This window comes from Geotrypetes seraphini, chromosome 14 (genome assembly GCF_902459505.1).
Source record: "Geotrypetes seraphini chromosome 14, aGeoSer1.1, whole genome shotgun sequence".
NCBI classification, from domain to species: Eukaryota; Metazoa; Chordata; class Amphibia; order Gymnophiona; family Dermophiidae; genus Geotrypetes; species Geotrypetes seraphini.
In genome coordinates this window covers 59,907,870-59,928,417 of record NC_047097.1, presented here as the reverse complement: position 1 = coordinate 59,928,417, position 20,548 = coordinate 59,907,870, and the positions used below count along the sequence as shown (strand labels likewise).

Here is a 20,548-nt window from a genome sequence, read left to right as displayed (position 1 = left end):
TAAGCTCTTTCGAGCAGGGACGGTCTTCTTTGGACTCTGTACAGCACTGCGTATGTCTGGTAGCCCTATAGAAATAATTAATAGTAGTAGTAGTATTTTATCCAAGTGTTGAAAAGTGAAATCTGAAAATCTAGATATAGTAAGAGGCCCTTTAAGCCAGCTAAAAGCTGACATCGCTGTATTTGAATATGTGCAATAACTCATGAAAATTTTGTCTGTCTTTTATTCATTTTGTATGCTATTAATTTTACGAGTGTCGCTTTGGTAATCTGCCTAGTTTGGCATAGTGTGTAATAAAAAATTTTTTAATAAATAAACTGTGGGTCTTTCCTGCATATGGAGGACACTTTTAGTGCTTCTGGTAAAGGGCAGATTTTCTCTAATAATGGTCACATGCTAATTTCCTCCTTTAAAACACTACTCAAAACTCATCTATTTATGGCTTGCTTTGGATCACCTCCGTTTCCCCTCCACTATCCCTACATAACATTCTGACCCGTTTCTCGTTCCATGATACCACCCTACCCTTTTCTTTGCTTTCAGATTTTGATTTTATCGTATAAACAGCATAGTATCCTCACTGGTTTTCATGCAGTATATCAAGAACGTTGAATAAATTTAAAAAATATATCTTTGGCAATAACATATGGCAGAATCACTCCAATACCCTTTGAATTTGGTGGTGAGCAGCAGAAACTGAGTCCCTCTAAGTCTCTTCACATCCACTCTGCAGATGGATAGAAATGCACGGTAAATTTGCTCTTCGTCCACATCGGGCCAACCACGTACTGTCAGCAGCAGGGTAGGTGGTCGGTGAGAGCAGGGGTCTGGACCTGAGAAATTCTGACAAATTTGAGTTTAATTAGTTTGGGTGAGGATTAATTTCTTCTACAAGAGAAATAAGAAATAAGTCTGCAGAAAAAAATTTAAAAAAAGATAATGAAAAGGAGTCGCTTACGACGCATGAGAATCCAGCGTGGATTACATTCACTTGGTTAATATACTTGGACGCTATCTTCACATACTGAGAATAGGAACGCTCTAGTTCTTCGGTTTCACTAAATACAGAAAAAAAAACCCAAAACACCAAAAAAACAGTTGAAGAGGTGAAAAAGGCCACAAGTGGAGCACCACATGCTGTAGGAAATGTTATAGGACTTTTGCTAGTGGGAGAGCTCATACTTAGGTTCTCCCACTGGGTGGTGCTGTGGGGAATGGTGTTCACATGCAAAAGCGCAGATGAGCTTACTTCTGAATCAGCACTGATCTGGAAAGCAGGGCATCCAGGAAAACCTAGACTAGTCCTCTTTTTAAATGACTGTCCGAGCTCCCGAACAGACTTTCCAAAACCCGGCACTTTGTCTGGGTTTTGGAAAGCCCCAACAAGCTATGATCGCATTTGGAAGGCCTCTGAGCATGCGCAGATGATGTCATACACACCCACGCGTGATCCAGGCCCTCTAGACATGGCTGGAGCTCATCGGGGAAGAGAAGCAGCTTTGTAGGTCAGGGCTGAGAATAGAACGGGGCAGGGTCATACATCCGGGGTTTTCCAGACTAAAATACGGTAACCCTAGCACAGCTCAGAGTGAACAGCTGGGTAAAGGGATCCGATGTAATAATGCAAAATTCTCCTTCAGTGCCAGGAACAAGGTCAACAGTACGTTTAATTCTAATAAGCAGTCCTCCTTCCCCATTTAGCCCTCATCCAATAATTGCCCAGAATCCAAAACAGACACACTGAACATAAGTGTTGCACACTGTATGCAGCCCTGGCTGGACCTCTGCAGGCCAATGAGCATTCCAGGATGCAGTCTGGGTATGGAGCAGGGGAGACTCCTCCTCCAGCATCACCAAATGGCTCCTCCCTCAGAGGATAGTTAAGCTCTGGAACGCATTGCCAGAGGTTGTGGTAAAGGTAGATAGCGTAGCAGGTTTTAAGAAAAGTTTGGATAAGTTCCTGGAGGAAAGGTCCATAGTCTGTTATTGAGAAAGACACAGGGGAAGCCTCTGCTTGCCCTGGATCGATAGCATGGAATGTTGCTACTCTTTGGGTTTTGGGCAGGTATTAGGGACCTGGAATGGCCACCGTGAGAACGGGCTACTGGGCTTGATAGTAACATACATAGTAACACAGTAACCTAGTAGATGACGGCAGATATCATAAACTATTTTTGTATACCGCCACAATCAAAAGAATTCTAGGCGGTTTACACAAAAGAGTAAGAACTGGACAATCAGCGAAGTACAAAATATTAAAATCAGAACACAGCATATTAGCTAAAAAAGAATACAGCATATTAACTAAAAGACGATAAAAATTTAAATTTACGCAGTAAAATTATTATGTTGAGGATAAAATGATTAAGTTATGAGATAAATTTATCAAATAATACTGTCTTAATTTCTTTTCGGAAGGCACTGTAAGATAACATGGCTCCGCTGATATAGTTACCCATCCAAGGCTGATTCAATTTAGTTATTTTTTCTTCTTCTGCTTAGCTATTTCTGGGCAAGAATCCAAAGCACTATGCTTAGGTTCCAACTACTGGAAGTCTCCGTCAAATCTCACTTCAGCCCTTCTACACCATCCCAGCCCTCCCCAGCCCATCCTCCACCAAACAGCCATATACAGACACAGACCGTACAAGTCTGCCCAGTACTGGCCTCAGTTCTTCAATATTTACTATTATTTTCTGATTCTAGATCCTCTGTGTTCATCCCATGCTTTTTTTAACTCTGTCACCGGTTTCCTCTCCACCACCTCTCTCAGGAGCGCATTCGAGGCATCTACCACCCTCTGCGTAAAGAAGAATTTCCTTACATTGCTCTTGAGTCTCCCACCCCTCAACCTCAAATTATATCCTCTGGTTTTACCATTTTCCTTTCTCTTGAAAAGATTTTGTTCTATGTTAATACCTTTCAAGTACTTGAATGTCTGAATCATATCTCCCCTGTCCCTCCTTTCCTCTAAGGTAGGGATGTCAAAGTCCCTCCTCGATGGCCGCAATCCAGTCGGGTTTTCAGGATTTCCCCCAATGAATATGCATGAGATCTATTAGCATACAATGAAAGCAGTGCATGCAAATAGATCTCGTGCATATTCATTGGGGAAAACCCGACTGGATTGCGGCCCTCAAGGAGGGACTTTGACATCCCTGCTCTAAGATATACATATTCAGGACTTCGAGTCTCTCCTCATACATCTTTTGGCTCAAACCTCTTATCATTTTCGTCACCTTCCTCTGGACCATTGCTGACCCAGTACGGCTTTCTGCTCTTATGTGCCTGCTATCACTACAGCAGCAGACGGAAGCGCCCATGTATTTAATCCCACACGCAGTAACTTGCCTTCATCGCTACAGTGACAGAATTAAGGTGTACCGGCACTCCTGGCAGATGCTCATGTCAATCTCTACCAATAGTTCTGGTTTCTATTTGAACCCATAACCCCATCAATGATTTTGATATACTTACCCCTGTCCCGTCACCAGCAGCAGATGTGTCATGTGGATGAGAACTTAAAAAGACAAAACAAATCTGTGACTTTCAGAGATAAAGAACATGTTCACTTTGAGAATAAAACAAGAAGGATCCCTTATGTCCCTCTGCAACAGAGATGTAGCTAGACCTCAATTTTTGGGTGGGCCACTGGGTGGGCACAAGTGGTCTCATCGCCTCCCTCCCACAGGCCAACTCAAAGTATTAAAAATACCTGAGCTGGTGGGGAACCCCAAGCCACACCAGCTACAAGGATCTGAGGAAATCGGATCCTCCAGCGGCAAGAACTCCTGCTCCAGCACATGGCTCTGTCTATGCGTTGCCGCAGTCCCTGCTCCATCCTCCCTGCGTGTGCATGAAACTAAGAATTTGAGATGTCAATGCTTGGACAGTGCCACAGACTGAAGAAAGTGAGAGAGGGAGGAGTTCTTGCTGCTGGAGGATCCTTGCAGCTGATGGGGCTTGAGGATCCCCGCCAGCTATAACAAGGACGTGAGAACTGTAGGTGGGCCATGACTATGCCACTGCTCTGCAGCAGACAGCAATCCTGAAAACCCAACTGGCTGGGTACAGCCCAAGGACTAAGCTGAGAACTACTGCCCTAAGATAACCAACCCATAACCTGCTCTCATTGTATAATCCCCATGCTTTATCAAATACCATCCCACACCTACCTGATCCACAAAGAAATGCATCGTAGGCTGCTTCATGGGGACATCGGTTCTTCACTGAAACAGAGCAAATCATTTACAATATATGATAAGTCACAAACTGGGGGGGTTGTGACCAATTCAGGAGATGCAGAACTCGGTTATCAAGTGACCAATCGGAATGAAAACAAGGGAACAGAGATGGGACTTGATATACCACCTTCCTGTGGTTACAATCAAAGCAGTTTACATATTAGATGTACACTTCCCCCTCCCCATTCGCGGTTTCTGCACTCGCGATTTCACATAATCGCAATTTTTTTCTGGGGAGGGGGAAAATAAAAAAAAAAACATATTTTTTACCTCCCTGCCGCCTTTCCGGCCTTACCTGGTGGTCTAGCGGGCTTTCGGGGCAGGAGCGATCTTCCTACACTCCTGCCCCGTGCAGATCGCCATGAGGAAATGGCTGTAGGGAGTTCCCGTCGTAGTCTCGAGAAACTATGGGAACTCACAGCAGCCATTTCCTCGTGGCGATCTGCACGGGGCAGGAGCGTAGGAAGATCGCTCCTGCCCCGAAAGCCCGCTAGACCACCAGGTAAGGCCGGGAAGGCGGCAGGGAGGTGGGGGTGGGTCAGAGCCAGATAATCGCAGTTTTTCGCCATTCGCGGTCCGGCTCTGCCCCTATCCCCCACGAATAACGAGGGAGAAGTGTATTACTTTGTAGCTGGGGCAAAGGAGGGTTAAGTGACTTGCCCAGAGTCTCACAAGGAGCTGCAGTGGGGAGTGAACCCACAGACTGCTGCAATTAACCACTAGGCCACTCCTCCCACTCCAGGGTGTTTCTCTTAAGTTTCTCAAAATCAGGAGCTGCACTGCTGACCCACCAGCAGGCGCTAAGAATGAATACAGCACGGACAGCTGAAGAGAGTTAGTTTGGGAAAGACTAAGGGAAAGATTCTCTAATGTTCTCGGTAAAATTCGACGGGCCGGTCTCGGAAAACCACACTTGCAAACGAGGTTCGCGAAGAGTCGCTAAACGTACTTGCGAGCGGGAGAAGTCCCTGCCTGGTTAATGGCCTATGGGGGAAAAGGAACGGGACAGAGGACTTGTATACCACCTTTTTGTAGTTATACAACCACACTCAAAGTGGTTTTCATACAGGTGCTTTCAAGCATTTTCTTTATCTGTCCCAGTAGGCTCACAATCTATCTAATGCACTGTTTTTCAACCTTTTTACACCTATGGACCGGCAGAAATAAAAGAATTATTCTGTGGACCGGCATCAGTCCGTGGACCAGCGGTTGAAGAACACTGGGCTAAGTCGTGGGCCAGACCCTGCCCATCTCTACCCAATCTCCACCCCAGACCCCGCCCCCATAATAGTACTAATTGCACCTTGCACTTCCCGTGCCTCATCTGGAAGCCTTCCCTCCGACGTTGCAACGTCAGAGGGAAGGCTTCCGGTTCAGGCGCAGGATGCCCATAGGAGCCGCTGCCCGTGGCTTTGTGCACTGAATCAGTGAGGAAGAGGGAGCTGGCTCGAAGATAACGCCGCATCGATCGGCGGTTGAAGAACTCTGTTTTGGCCTGATGCACGTGCTGGCCCTTTGGACCGGCAGGAAATTTCTGTGGACCGGCACTGGTCCGTGGACCGGTGGTTGAAGAGCACTGATCTAATGCATCTGCAGGGCTATTCATTGATATTCAGCAGCACTTAATTGGATATTATCAGTGAATGTTAGAACTAATCACTTAAGCTGAAAATGGCTACTCAGAAGACAGTCAGAGGTGGGCTCAGCATTTAACCAGTTAAGTGCCGACATTCAGTCTTAAGCAGTTAAATTAAAATTGACCAAATTGCTATTTATATGGTTCTTTCTTTGACTAATTTAACCAGACTGCTTAGGGGTATCAGTACTTAACTAGTTTACATAAGAATAGCCTTACTGGGACAGACCAATGGTCATCTGGCTCAATAGCCTATCTTCATGGAGGCCAATCCAGGTCACTAGTACCTGGCAAAGACCCAAAGAGTAACAACGTTCCATGCTACCAATCCAGGGCAAGTAGTGGCTTCCCCATGTCTGCCTCAATAACAGACTATGGATTTTTTCCTCCAGAAATTTGTCCAAACCTTTCTTAAAACCAGCTGCACTATCCGCTCTTACCACAACCTCTGGAAACATGTTCCAGAGCTTAACTATTCTCTTGAGTGAAAAAAAAATATTTCCTCCTATTGGTTTTAAAGAAAAGTATTTCCCTGTAACTTCGAGTGTCCCCCCCCTAGTCTTTCTAATTTTTGATGAGAGTAAAAAATTGGTCCACTTGTACCCATTCTACACCACTCAGGATTTTGTAGACCTCAATCATATCTCCCCTCGGTGTCTCTTTTCCAAGCTGAATAGCCCTAACCTTTCTAGTCTTCCCTCACATGAGAGACATTCTATCCCCTTTATCTGGGTATTTAATGCCGGTGATCAGACATGACCCAGCATTCAATGTCCAGGAACAAAGTCAGTGGCAAAAAAAAATAAAAATCACCTTAGCCTTAACAACTTAAAATTTTAAGTGCAATGTCTTGCTCTGCCACAAAATAATAAAACCATATTTTTAATGTAAAACCCCTGGTGGCAAAGGAAGATATTACACTTTAAAAATGTTATTAAAATATATCACAGTGGTTTCCCCAAATAATCTCAATGTCAAACCAGGGAATTTAACATTAAAAATATGGTTTTGTCATTTTGTTAATTATTAGATGTTAAATAATCATCAATCTAATTTCAAAACTTGCAAGTAACAAATTAACATATGCTTTTCAATTACAGGGTAGCAAGATCAAACAGCTTTGTCATCAGAACATAAGAAGTTGCCTCCGCTGAGGCAGACCAGAGGTCCATCTTGCCCAGCAGTCCGCTCCCGCGGCGGCCCATCAGGCCTAATTGCCTGGACAGTGTCCCTGACTAATTTTGTAACTGCCTCTAATCCTCTAATCCTATCCCTATAACCTACCTCTACTCCTATCCCTCAATCCCTTTGTCCTCCAGGTACCTATCCAACCCTTCTTTGAAGCCCTGTATCGTGCTCCTGCTTATCACATCCTCCGGTAGCGCGTTCCATTTATCCACCACCCTCTGGGTGAAAAAGAACTTCCTGGCGTTTGTTCTAAACCTTCCCCCTTTCAATTTCTCTGAGTGCCCCCTTGTACTTGTGGTTCCCCATAATTGGAAAAATCTGTCCCCGTCAAGAACATCAAAAACATTCTCAGGTAAGTGCTAGTCACATAAATAATGTACTTAGAACTATTTGGATAAATTCACTTTGTAAAATACTAGAATCCTTAAAGGTTTTTTTCTTTGCTTTTTCAGGTTCCATACCTCATGACACCCCGAGGCTTCTGTATCAGGTACTCTCAAGAATCTCAGTCACTTAGCTGTTTTTCTTCTTCCAAGGGCTCTCTTGGAGGTTGGGTGCCTTTGCTTTCAGTGATGTCTTCCAGGATCCAGGTAAACATTCCACTCAGGTAACATCCGCATCTCCCTCCCTAACTTCAAATAAATGAAAGGATGGAAAACCCTATCTCCCGGTTTCCTATACATCACTTCTGCTTAAAATTACTTTGATTTTATTCTGGCTAGCCCTTGTAAGTCATTTTCCTATACTCCTAGCTAGCACTTCCACAACAAACGCCCCTCCCCCCAAAAAAAATAAAAATAAAAAAAAACCCAACAATAAACCCTCAGATTGTGTATGAGTGTAATAAGCACATTATCACATATCTGACAAATGCTCCATGTTACACCAGAACATGCTTGTTTCTTCTTTGGCAATTCCATCACTTTAGTTCACAGAGTCAGTAAAAAATCCTATGGCCTGACTTAAACAAAGCTGATATATATTTTTTTAATTCACAATTCCCCTTTATCATCTAGTGTATATAACACACACATACTTTGAGCCCAGTAAACCTGTGAAGCTCAATCTTTAATCAGACTTCCAAACTTTCAGTTTACTTATACCTTAATTTCCTAAAACAAGCCAATTTCAGGCACATATCAGTCAAATATCTGTGTCTCATCTTCAAGCCCTCCCAACTGACAATGCCAGGCAACAGCAGCAACCAGAATGTTTACCCTGGTTATCAGGGCAACCAGCAGGTCCATGTATGCATGTGCTAATATCTCTGTCATAATTCTGCAGCCCCGAAACCCCAGTCCCAGCTCCCTTTTCCTTCCTTCCCTCCATTTATAAATCATTTACCCCAATTTTCTGGCAGCAGTCAATGACAGAAGCAGGCTACATAGGGCCTTCATTCAGTTGGGTCCAACTCTTCTCTGATGCTATTCCTGTTTTCGTGAGGGCAGGGCCCATCTGAGAGAAGGCCTGCTTCTGTCACTGACTGCTGCCAGAGAATTTGGGTAAGTTTAAATTACAGGATCACAGGGAGAAAGGAGAGGGAGGGGTGGAGGAAGCAGTGAATTGATGTATGGGGAAAGGAACAGTGGACTGGCAGCATCTTGCTGATCGCTGCTGGCATTATACCTAGAAATTCAGTGCCATGTTATATCTGGGCCCCAGCACTGAATTTTCAGGTATACATAGATGGCTAACACACAGCCAATTAAGTGCGATGGAGGGAGATTTGATATTAACTTATAAAATACTGAGTGGAGTAGAATGGGTAGATGCGAATCGCTCGTTTATGCTTTCCAAAAAATACTTGGACTAGGGGGCATGCAATGAAGCTACTATGTAGTAAACTTAACACAAACCAGAGAAAATATTTCTTCACCCAACGTGTAATTAAACTCTGGAATTTTCTACTGGAGAATGTGGTTAAATCAATTAGCTTAGCAGGGTTTAAAAAAGGTTCATAGGCCATTATTGAGATGGCTTGGGGAAATCCACTGCTTATTCCTAGGATAAGCAGCATAAAATCTGTTTTACCACTTAAAGATCCTAGGTTTGCCACTGTTGGAAACGGGATACTGGGCTTGATGGACCTTCGGTCTGTCCCAGTATGGCAACTCTTATGCTCTTACTCAGCACTTAACCCACTATAAGAAACTGCATATTTATGTGGTCATCTTAAATGGTTAAGTGCTGATTTGACCCCAGAATGCCCACAACATAGCCGGTTTTGGCTTGGGTGCTAACTGGGCATTTTCAGCATCACCAACCAGTTATGTGCCCCTGGAAATGCCTGGTTAGCCTCAGACAGGCGATTTAAAGGGCCAGGAGCCTCTCTTGGCCATTTAAATCACTGTGACTATCAAGACCCTATATTTCTTTGTTTCTGTAAAGAGTTTTTTATTTCTGTGTTCTGCCATGTTCTTTGTTAATATCTTGCTTGCACTTATTAAGTATGTATTCATCAATTTCAAAAGCATTGGTAAATTCAAAGATAGATATCTACATAATTATTAACTTAGCTATTCTTTGTAATTATTTTCACCACTTAAATCGTTCAATTTAGTGACAAAGTTTTCCCTTCTTAAATGGCCCCCACTCAGCTCACTTCCAAGTTAGATGTTCCCAACCGGTGTGCTGTAAAAATATGGCTTCTTCCAGAGACTCTCGCTATTGCTCAGTCCTGCCAGAAAACTACAGAAGCAGCAGGGCCCGAAATCTGACAAGAAGGAATTTTCCAGTAGCTCTCAGCTCTTTGGTGTGAGGTGTGTTGTGGCGCTCGCTGGCTGGTAGGGGGCGCTATAATGCGGCAATGGCACTGATAGTGTGCAAGACGTGTTTGTGGAGTATAATGTGGATTTTTTCTACATATAACACTTGCTTTTCGTATGGTTTGGGGTAAATCTAGTTAGAAACATATGCGTTAGTTAAGGTCGCGCCCAATAGAAGCGTACGAAAAATTGGTGAATAAAAATCTGAATATGGATTGTGGCTAAGGCCAGAAAAACACTACAGATTAATATTAAGGAAAAGCATAATAAGATTCTCTTTATGTATTTTGCTAGATTACGCCAGATCATGGAGAGGTATAGCGGTATTAAGAACTCCATCTTGTATTAATGATTCCATTTTGTATTAATCTGACTCCATCTTGTTTTCTGTCTTTCTGTGTCTCTTCCTGGTGTAAACTATACTGAAGTTTTCCCGGTTAGAAAAGGCCCGAGTTGCTAGTGTTCTTTGTCTGGATTGTCATGAAACCTAATGGCCTGAGTGAAAACAGATGTGCCTGGCATTCCAATGATGGGTATAGAAGAAAAGCTTTCTTGTATTAAATATGAATGAAATATGTTGTATGGATCTATTAATGTTTGGGGCCCCAAATGTGTGATGTGTGGAATGCAGGATGTGTGATAGAATGATTTGTATTTAATTTCAAATGTTTTACATATATAAGATTCAAGAAACTTTAAGGAGAAATCCTGAGAGGCACATCTGTAGTTTGACCTGTCTGACCTTTCAGCTAGCCTACCATAGAAACATGTACAGGGAGGGCACTTGTAGCCCACTTAGGAATGTGGTTCAGTGAAACTTGAAGCTGTTAGTTTTCCAAGCATGGGGTCTGCAAACACAGAAAGGCTGTTTGATTTAAACTTTTTGAGAATTACAAAGTGTTCATTAGAAATTGATGTAAACAAAAATATGATTTGTAAAACTTTTTTCTATGTTAAGAAGGAATTTGCTTTGTTCAAACCTAAGGACAGCCTCTGTTGGCTCATTGGTTGACAGGAGTGATGTCATACTGGTCAGTGTGAAGGTATAAAGGAACGTACCAGTATTGATTCTTTGGAGATCTTTGCTTCAGGAGAGGTGCAATTTACATGCCTGGAGGGGTCTCCAGGCCCACATGCCTTCTGAAAATGGACTTTATGGATAATAGTAATAAATAATATTTGGACTGGAAATATATGGGCATTTGTCATTATTTCCGGGCAACTAAGGGTAGGGTTTGGTAAGTTCCCTGCTCAGAGGGGAGGAGGAACTGCTCATGTGAGGTGGGGTCTTAGCAAAACTAGTTCTCTGTACCATATTTTCTGCAGTCGGTTGCATGCTCTATGAGGGGGCAGGAGGGGCTTGCTGGATTCATGTCACTGAAGAAGCAAAAAGAAAGAAGTATTAATTTTAGTTCTTTACATCAGGTTTTATTAAAATTTGCTAAAAACGCTTTTATAATAAATTCAAAGCGATGTACATAAAAAAAATTAAACATATTGAAACATACAATTATACCTATTGTGACGTACAATGGACTAACTATAGATACCATATTTGGAAAGGGAAGAGGGTAGAACTACCTCCCCCTCAAAATCATCCTAGGCTGCTGAATTTGTATGAAACACCTTCCTGTAACAGAAGTCATTTGTAGGGCCTTTTCTACTGAGCTTATAAGAGGCCAAAATAGAGAACACAGAAGCAAAAAAGTAACACAGCCAGCCCCCCCCCCCCCCCCATAAAAAGCAGGAGGCAAGAGAGAGAGAGAAAACATGATGGATGAAAGTAGCAGTGAAATGCCCTGTCAGATCTTCAACTTTGTCACGAATTGCCAAGTTATAGGGAAATACTTTTAAAACCAATAGGAGGAGATTTTTTTTTCACTCAAAGAATAGTTAAGCTCTGGAACGCATTGCCGGAGATTGTGGTAAGAGCGGATAGCATAGCTGGTTTTAAGAAAGGTTTGGACAAGTTCCTGGAGGAAAAGTCCATAGTCTGTTATTGAGAAAGACATGGGGGAAGCCACTGCTTGCCCTGGATTGGTAGCGTAGAATGTTGCTACTCTTTGGGATTCCAGAATCTTTATGTTACTCTCTCGGATTCTGGAATGTTGCTACTCCTTGGGTTTTGGCCAGGTGCTAGGGATCTGGATTGGCCACCGTGAGAACGGGCTACTGGGCTTGATGGACCATTGGTCTGACCCAGTAAGGCTATTCTTAACGTTCTTATCACCTCAGCACGAACTAAAGCTTTTGCAAATTTTCCTGGACCTTTATCTCACCGCTCTCTCTTTCTCATTACACTGTAAGAATTCTGGCCTGATGCTCCCTGGAACCAGTAACATTGCAGACACTTTGTCAGTTTCTCTTAAAGACTGACAAGGAAAGAAAAGGGAGGAGGCAGTTAAATACCTTGCCAAAGTCACATGACACCTAAGGTTATCTGGAATTCCCACTTCAAAATATACAAACTCATGTACCTGCTGAGGACATCAAAGATCTCCAAAAGAGTTGCAGCATGGGGAAACTGGAATTCCTGAAAGAGAGGAAAGAATATTCCCAATGCGACTCTCTTGTGCCCTACATCTCGCTCTGCCGTTCCAGTACCGAATCCCTCTACACTCCCAAATTCTATAAGAAGCGTCAAAACCTGTGTGCGCAACTTGTCACATGCCCAAACTGCAAGTGCAATTTAATTGAGCAAGCCGATTAGCTTAAACAATTATTGTGCTACAATTACAGGTTACGTGCGGATCAGACATGGGGGCACAAAAATGGGCGGGTCGGAGATGTTACTTTCAGTTACGCACATAGTTATCGAATTCAGGCAAGGCATGCCCACCTTAATTTAGGTGCAGATTTGCACATTTTTCTTGGAGCAAATGGCTTCGCCTAAATTTACTTGTGGCTCCCAGACGCAGACGCAGTTTATAGAATAGTGCTTTTCTTCGATGGCAATGTTTTGGGCCTGCAGTGCACTGGTGATGCACTTCCACTCCTGCCTACAAACCCTACTGTTATTAAAGTACAGGCAGTCCCCGGGTTAAGAACGAGTTCCATTTTTTTAAACCGTTCTTAAGTTGAATTTGTATGAAACTTGGATCGGGTATACAGTACACAGTCTATAAAAACATTAAACATTAAAGAAACAGTCCGCAAAATAAAGCACTTTAGTTTAAACAGAAAGAAAAGATTAGAGGTTTACACTTACTTTTGTTTTTCATCTGTCCCACCATTCCCTCTCCACCACTACATCCAACATTTCTTCCTCTCATCTGTCTTCCCCATGCATCTGTACCTCACGCCTCTCCCACCACCGTGTCCAATATTTCTCTCTCCCTCTGCCCAACAATTCACCTCTTTCGTTTCCCCATGTGCACCATCTCTCGTTCCCTCTCACTCAGACAATCTGCCCAACAATTCTCCCTCTCAGTATCTCTTTCCCTCACTCCCTTCATTCTTCCATACTATGTACCATGTTCATGCTCCTCTCCCTCCCTCCATTCTGTGTCCCAAGTTCATGCACCCTCCCTCCTTTCATCCATTGTCCAAAATTTGTGCTCCCTCCCTTCCATGTCCCAATGCGCCCTCTCTTCCTGTCCCGTGATCCCCTCCTCCTTCTTTCCATGTCAGAGGGAAGGCTTCTGGGTCAGCCGTGGACTGCATGCAGGAGTCACTGCTCATGTTTTTGCAAAGAGAAGTGCAACTGGGAGGAGGCAGCCAGCAGAGTTAAATACCCACGGGGAGAGTAGGAAGCACAAATTTGGGATGCAGAACGGAGGGGAGGGTGCATTGGGATACGAACAGGTATGAAGAGGGTCTTTTTGACAGGAAGGGAGGAAGAGGGTGCGCGTTGTCAAAGGAAGGATAAGGCAGGACCCTGGTTCGTAAGTATGAGTCCAATGTATGCTGGCGTTCTTAACCCAGGGACTGCCTTTACTGAGTTCCACAAATAGCTCTACCGGGCCATGACCTGTAGCGGCCCTTGCTGCTCCTCACTCACCTTCCAGACAGATCGCATCAACATCTTGGTATCAATGAGAACAGGAAACAAGGTATGAATGTTCTTCTTAAATTCGCTGTAGCTGTCTGAAGTGAAACAAAAAAAACATATGTGCACTAAATAAGACTAGAGAGAGATCCTGATGATGGGGAGTCCCAGAGGACTAGGCTTCTATAAACTGATTCTATAAATCAATTCCAGTGCTTTCCGTTTAGGTGCCAGTAGGCACTTTAAATTTTACATTAATTGCCATTTCAAATGGCGTTTGCTATTAACTCGGGCGCAGGTAGGTCCCAAGGTTAGAAAATTTCCTCTAATTGCACACACAATTGGCTGCATGCCCGAATTTGTACAAGCAAATTTTTAGCACCTTTTCTAGACTTTGGGACATAATATACGGCTCTTACACTCCAGGTCACACTCAAGCTGCCATCAAAACTCTGCTCTGTCCTATCATTTCCCCAAGCCTGCGTAAAACCATCTAAACACATGGACACTACAAATACAAAGTGACTCAAAATAAGCCTGTGAAAACAGGTAAGACAAAGAAGCAAAGTGATTCCAAAATGGCTGATGCAAAGGACTATACTGCACGAATCACTGATGGAAATGCTAATGAAAGTCATGGATGTAGCGCACTAAAAAATAATTTGGGCAAGGTTTATGAACATAGATGCAAATGAATCATTATAAAAAAAATACCAGAAAGTGAATATTGGTAAATTATACTAGCTTTCAATCCTTAACCCTACTCCTCTGCCCTCCAACCCAGCCAGCAGATTAACCGTTCCCCTTAACTATATCCATGACATCCTGTTTCAGCCTTTGGGAAGCTGGGCTGAGACTATGATGTCATAATGCCTCATTCCACCAATAAGAGCCAACCTCCTCAGTGATGTCACAATGGCTTGATTGTCCTGTACTCCCCTCTGCCCTCCAACCCAGCCATCAGATTAACCGTTCCCCTTATCTGTATTCATGACATCCTGTTTGTCTGTCTTGCCTGTTTAGATTGTAAGCTCTTTCGAGCAGGGACTGTTTTCTTATTCTTTGTGACTCTGTGCAGCGCTGCATGCGTCTGGTAGCTATAGAAATAATTAATAATAGTAGTAGTATACTAGTAAACCACATAAGTAACTGAATTGGAAAAGGCGGTATCGGAGAAAGATGAAAAACTTGAGGGCTCTGAAAAGTAATCTAATATCTGCACTTTTGGGGAACAACCGAGAACTCAACAGGGCATGGACTCATTTATGGATTAATTCAATAAACTGGCACGATTCTTCAAAGGATGCCCCAGGATGAATGCTCTTCGTAGAATAGCGTCGGACCCGAGGACTTACACCAACTGAAACCAGGTATAAATCCTGGCAAGCAAGTTCACACGCATCTGTGGCGACGTTCTTGTTACGGCGAGACCCTTGTTCTGAGCCACGCGCTCTTGAGCCACCGTTGGCCTTCCCTCACAAATAAATGCCATTCACTTTTTAAGCTGCTGGCACACTAATCTCGGGGCTGCAGCCGGAGGTCACCCTTGCGCCCCTCTTCCTCACCGGCACACCTGGAATCCTCCGGGGCACACTAGTGTGCTACGGCACATAGTTTGCGATACACTGGCCTAAACTCAACACACAACTCATCTGGATTGCAACTGGATAATTCTTCTGGTCTGCCCTTAGCTCTTCCCCTAACAATATCTACAGGTGGATAATATTGGGCCATTTAGCAATTCAAGGTTATCTGTACCTCTAATAATCACCCAGGCTATTATTAGAAACACCAGGTCTTCTGAAGTCTAGGCTGGGTGATTAATGGAGGTATTATTTCTTTCCTCCAGCTCTCCTCCCTGTAATGATGGTTTCTCTTCTCCACCTTTCCCCCTCCCCCTCCAATATGACCACCATTTCTGTCTTCCATCCTGCCTCCTGCAACAGCCGACCTTGTACTCTACACTCACTCTCCTCCCCCCCCCCAACCACCAGATCTCTCTTCTTACCTTGTCTTGAGGTTATGGTGCTGGGCTGGTGCGAGGCCTTGAGTATGTACTCATGATCAAGGCCCTGCACCAGCCCAGCACTCAACCAAGATCAGGTAAGACGACAGATCTGGTTGTCTGAAGGGGGGTGGGGAGGGAATGGAGGATGGAGAGAAATGCCAAGGTGGGAGGGCAATTATTGGAGAGAATATGGTACACAGATTGGCAGCAATAGAACTGGCCTCTCCTATATCTGGAGACCAAACAGCAATACTGCAAAGCAACTAGCTCAGTAATTGTGCCCACTGCTCTTCTTGGTGGTATCACAGTCTGCACCGCTTCCTACTGTTGTCTTTGCTCCACCACACTCCAGAGCCAGCACTGCAGCTGCCCCTCCTTTAGGGAGTTTGCGGTGGGCCTAAGAGAAGGCAGACATTCATTCAGGCTTGGTGACAAGTCCTCGAGGCAGCTTCGTTCATCCTGGTGTACGGAGTATTATTTCCTTAAATTAAAGGTCATAAACCATTCTGAAGATGGCCTTGAGAAATTCCACTGCTTATTCCTAGGATAAGCAGCATAAAATCTGTTTGATTCTTTGGGATCTTGTCAGGTGCATGTGACCTACATTGGACACTTTTGGAAACAGGACCCTGGGCTTGATGGGCCTTCAGTCTGTCCTAGTATATATTCAGTACCCCTACCTGCAGAGGACAGTGGCAGTGAATAGAAAAGGATTAACTCAAAACAGTGGTGCTGTCATTTAACTTAAGCCAGTGATTCCATGGGATGATAATTTACCCTTCTTTTTGCAGCTCATACTTCAAAAAAAAAAAAAAAGCTGACCCAGGAAGAATCCATTGAGTAGGTCCTGATTTCAAGGATTTTAAAATCTGTATCATATCTCTGCTGCCACTTCTCTCCGCTAGGATATTTCAATCTAGGCTCCTCCCCTCCCCCAAATACACCATCCCCCCCATCCCGCATCATTCTGTACTTTCTTGAAATAAGGCTCAAATATCAGTCTTCCTATTTTTGGAGATAATCGCCAGGGTCCACTATAAATGCGCCTGTTTAACTTTCAAAATCCTATATGGTATCCTCCCTCCCTTTATCCCTCTTTCTTGGAATTCCTCAAACCCTAATACCACCAGATCCTCCCACAAATTAAAACTATCCTTCCCCTCGCTAAAAGGCATTTCCCACACAGGAAAGCTAGGGACCTCCCTCCACTTCAAAATCACTGAGCTCTGGAACAACCTTACCTCACCTCTTCGGAACTTGAGCTCTCTCCAAGTTTTCCGCAAACATCTGAAAACCTGGCTTTTCTCAAAAAATGTAAGTCTCCCTCCAACTTAGGAATCAAGGAAACTCTTCTATCTTGGCATCCCAAGTCCTCTAAAGTTTCTTCACACTTCAACCTCTAACCCTCTGTTGTAGTTCCTTCCTATTTCTCCTACTGTAAACCGCGTCGAGCTCTACGAACGTGGAGATGACGCGGTATACAAACCTAAGGATTAGATTAGATACTCTCTCATGTCTATTCCTCCACTCTGTTACAGCTATCGATATCGTCCGAAATAAAAAGGCAAGCTTTTTTTTCTTTTTTCTATCCCCTCAAAAGCTGCTCTGATACGGAAGTGCTTTTATGTACTTACTAATTCTAACTGTTGGCTGGTTTCATTTTTATTTGCAGTCCATCCGGTGCAGTGTAAATCACTACCGTACAACTAATATTGTCTACAATAAAGACCCACAGAAGCGTTAGGGAAAATAATTTTATGAAACTCGAAGAGGAAAGAAAGCCTCTGTATGGGGAGGCTGCGTCCTGGCTAAAAAAGAACACAAATTCTAAAAATTCTCTAGTGTATCAAATACAATTTATTAGTTCACAAATAAGAAAATGTAAGAAAAGTCCCATGAAAGCAGCATCAACACAAATCTAGTGCCAAGGCCAAAGGGACAGCCTTTTGGATGTCTGACCTGGCCTCTAAGATTTGGAGGGGGGGGGGGGAGAGGAGTATAGACTATACCTGGAAGAGGTCTGTAAAATTTATGATGAAGATGCAGGAGGTCCATCAACATATTGTGTCCAACTAGCGGCTGCAGAAGGGGAGAAAACATTTTGAAACACAATCTTGCATCTCTACAGAATACTGCAAGCACGTCACAGCTTCATGGTACTAACTGCCCAGACAAGCAGCAGGTCACCCTACCTTGAAGGCAGCACTGCAAACATTACAACAGCCTCAAAAGATCATTACATTTCATCTGTTTGGCACACAAACTGGATACAAATTGACCCAAGGACCACAAAGTAGAATTAGAAACATAGAAGATGACGGCAGATAAGGGCCATAGCCCATCAGGTCTGCCCACTCTACTGACCCACCCCCAAGTCTACTATCCTAGGGATCCCACTCCTGGTGACAGGTTCCCTTGGCTTAACCCTCTAAGGCAGGGGTGTCCAATGTCGGTCCTCGAGGGCCGCAATCCAGTCGGGTTTTCAGGATTTCCCCAATGAATATGCATTGAAAGCAGTGCATGCAAATAGATCTCATGCATATTCATTGGGGAAATCCAGAAAACCCGACTGGACTGCGGCCCTCGAGGACCGACATTGGACACCCCTGCTCTAAGGGATCCCACATGGGCATCCCATTTGCTCTTAAATTCTTGCACGCTGTTTGCCTCGATCACCTGCACCAGGAGCTCGTTCCAAGGATCAACCACTCTCTCGGTGAGGAAATATTTCCTGGTGTCGCCATGAAATTTCCCGCCCCTGAGTTTGAGCGGATGCCCTCTTGTGGCTGAGGGTCCTTTGAGAAAGAGAATCTCTTCTTCCGTCTCGATACGGCCGGTAATATACTTAAACGTCTCGATCATGTCTCCTTGTGGCCAAACTTATAAATTTGAACGTACGAGTGCAATAAAATTGGGACATTATAAGAAATTCGAGGAGGTTTGGGACCCATTAACAAAATTTTGTAAAGATTGATTATTAGTTCTGCCCGTTGATTATACGCATCCAGGAAGGGTGGGGTGGAGGGGGGAATACGTACTTAATTTATTTTTAATTAATTATTTGTTGTAATTTTGTTTACCTCGATCATCTGTATTGTTCTTGATTTGTTTTTATACTGTATGAAAGGGTGGTGGGGAGGGGGGGAGGGATATGTACTTATTATATCATTTGATGGAATTAAGTGCTGTCTATATTGTTAACTGTTTATTTTATTTATTCAATTTTCTATACTGTTCTCCCAGGGGAGCTTAGAACGGTTTACATGCATTTATTCAGGTACTCGAGCAATTTTCCCTCTCTGTCCCGGCGGGCTCACAATCGATCTAGTGTACCTGGGGCAATGGGGGGATTGAGTGACTTGCCCAGGGTCACAAGGAGCAGCGTGGGTTTGAACCCACAACCTCAGGGTGCTGAGGTCAGAGCTTTAACCACTGCGCCACACTCTCCCCCTGTTGATATACTGCCCATCAAATGTCTAAGCAGTTTACATTAAAAGTAGAAAAATGAAAATACAAATACGGTGGTACCTTGGTTTACGAGCATAATGTTTACCAGAAGCATGCACGTAAACCAAAATGCTTGTATATCAAAGCGAGATTCCCCATAGAAAATATGGAACTTGGATGACTCATTCCACATCCCTCCAAACCCCCCCCCCCGAGGCCACTGGCGCAGCTTGCTCGCACCCCCTAAGGCCCACCCCCAAACCCTTACCTCAAGCGGACACCAATACACACCAACAAACAGGACAAATGACAAAAGAGCCCGCTGATGATCTATGCTGGGCCTTGAGCATGCTCCCACCCTCTCTGAGATTCTTATCAAGCCCAGTAGCCAGTTCTCACAATGGCCAATCCAGGTCATTAGTACCTGTCCAAAACCCAAGGACTAGCAACATTCCATTATCTCAGAGTAAGCAAGATTCTGGAACCCCAAAAAGTAGCAACATTCCACACTACCGATCTAGGGCAAGCAGTGGCTTCCCCCATGTCTTTCTCAATAATAGACTTTGGACTTTTCCTCCAGGAACTTATCCAAACTTTTCTTAAAACCAGTTACGCTATCCGCTCTTACCAGGATGCTAGGAATTATTTAAAAAGTATTTTAAAAAGGATGGTTAGCAAGACTAAAAATGTTATAATGCCCCTGTATTGCTCCGTTGTATTGTGTTCAATTCTGGTCTCTTTATCTCAAGAAAGATAGCGGCACTAGAAAAGTTTCAGAGAAGAGCGACCATGATGATAAAGGGGATGGAACTCCTCTTATATGAGGAAAGACTAAAAAGGTTAGGGCCCTTCAGCTTGGAAAAGAGACGGTTGAGGGGAGATATGATTGAAGTCTACAAAATCCTGAGTGGAGTAGAACGGGTACAAGTGGATCGATTTTTCACTCCGTCAAAAATTACAAAGACTAGGGGGGACACTCGATGAAGTTACAGGGAAATACTTTTAAAACCAATAGGAGGAGATTTTTTTTTTTTTCACTCAGAGAATAGTTAAGCTCTGGAACGCATTGCCAGAGGTTGTGGTAAGAGCGGATAGCGTAGCTAATTTTAAGAAAGGGTTGGACAAGTTCCTGGATGAAAAGTCCATAGTCTGTTATTGAGAGAGACATGTGGGAAGCCACTGCTTGCCCCGGATCGGTAGCATGAAATGTTGCTACTCCTTGGGTTTTGGCAAGGTATTTTGGATTGGCCACCGGGAAAATGAGCTACTGAG

General features: G+C 43.8%; 1 protein-coding gene across 5 annotated transcripts in view; it reads right to left on the bottom strand.

Moving 5' to 3' along the window:
- PNLDC1 (PARN like, ribonuclease domain containing 1) overlaps positions 1-20,548 on the bottom strand; it is a 38,383-nt gene that overhangs the window by 2,480 nt on the left and 15,355 nt on the right. For all 5 annotated transcript variants that reach the window (XM_033920807.1, XM_033920808.1, XM_033920811.1 and 2 more), the window contains 8 exons: positions 17,839-17,908; positions 13,834-13,919; positions 12,311-12,366; positions 11,146-11,210; positions 4,176-4,229; positions 3,478-3,520; positions 959-1,058; positions 668-843 (listed from right to left, as the gene is read on the bottom strand). In XM_033920807.1, the coding sequence (XP_033776698.1) occupies positions 668-843; positions 959-1,058; positions 3,478-3,520; positions 4,176-4,229; positions 11,146-11,210; positions 12,311-12,366; positions 13,834-13,919; positions 17,839-17,908 (650 nt within the window). The remainder of the gene's footprint in view (positions 1-667; positions 844-958; positions 1,059-3,477; positions 3,521-4,175; positions 4,230-11,145; positions 11,211-12,310; positions 12,367-13,833; positions 13,920-17,838; positions 17,909-20,548) is intronic.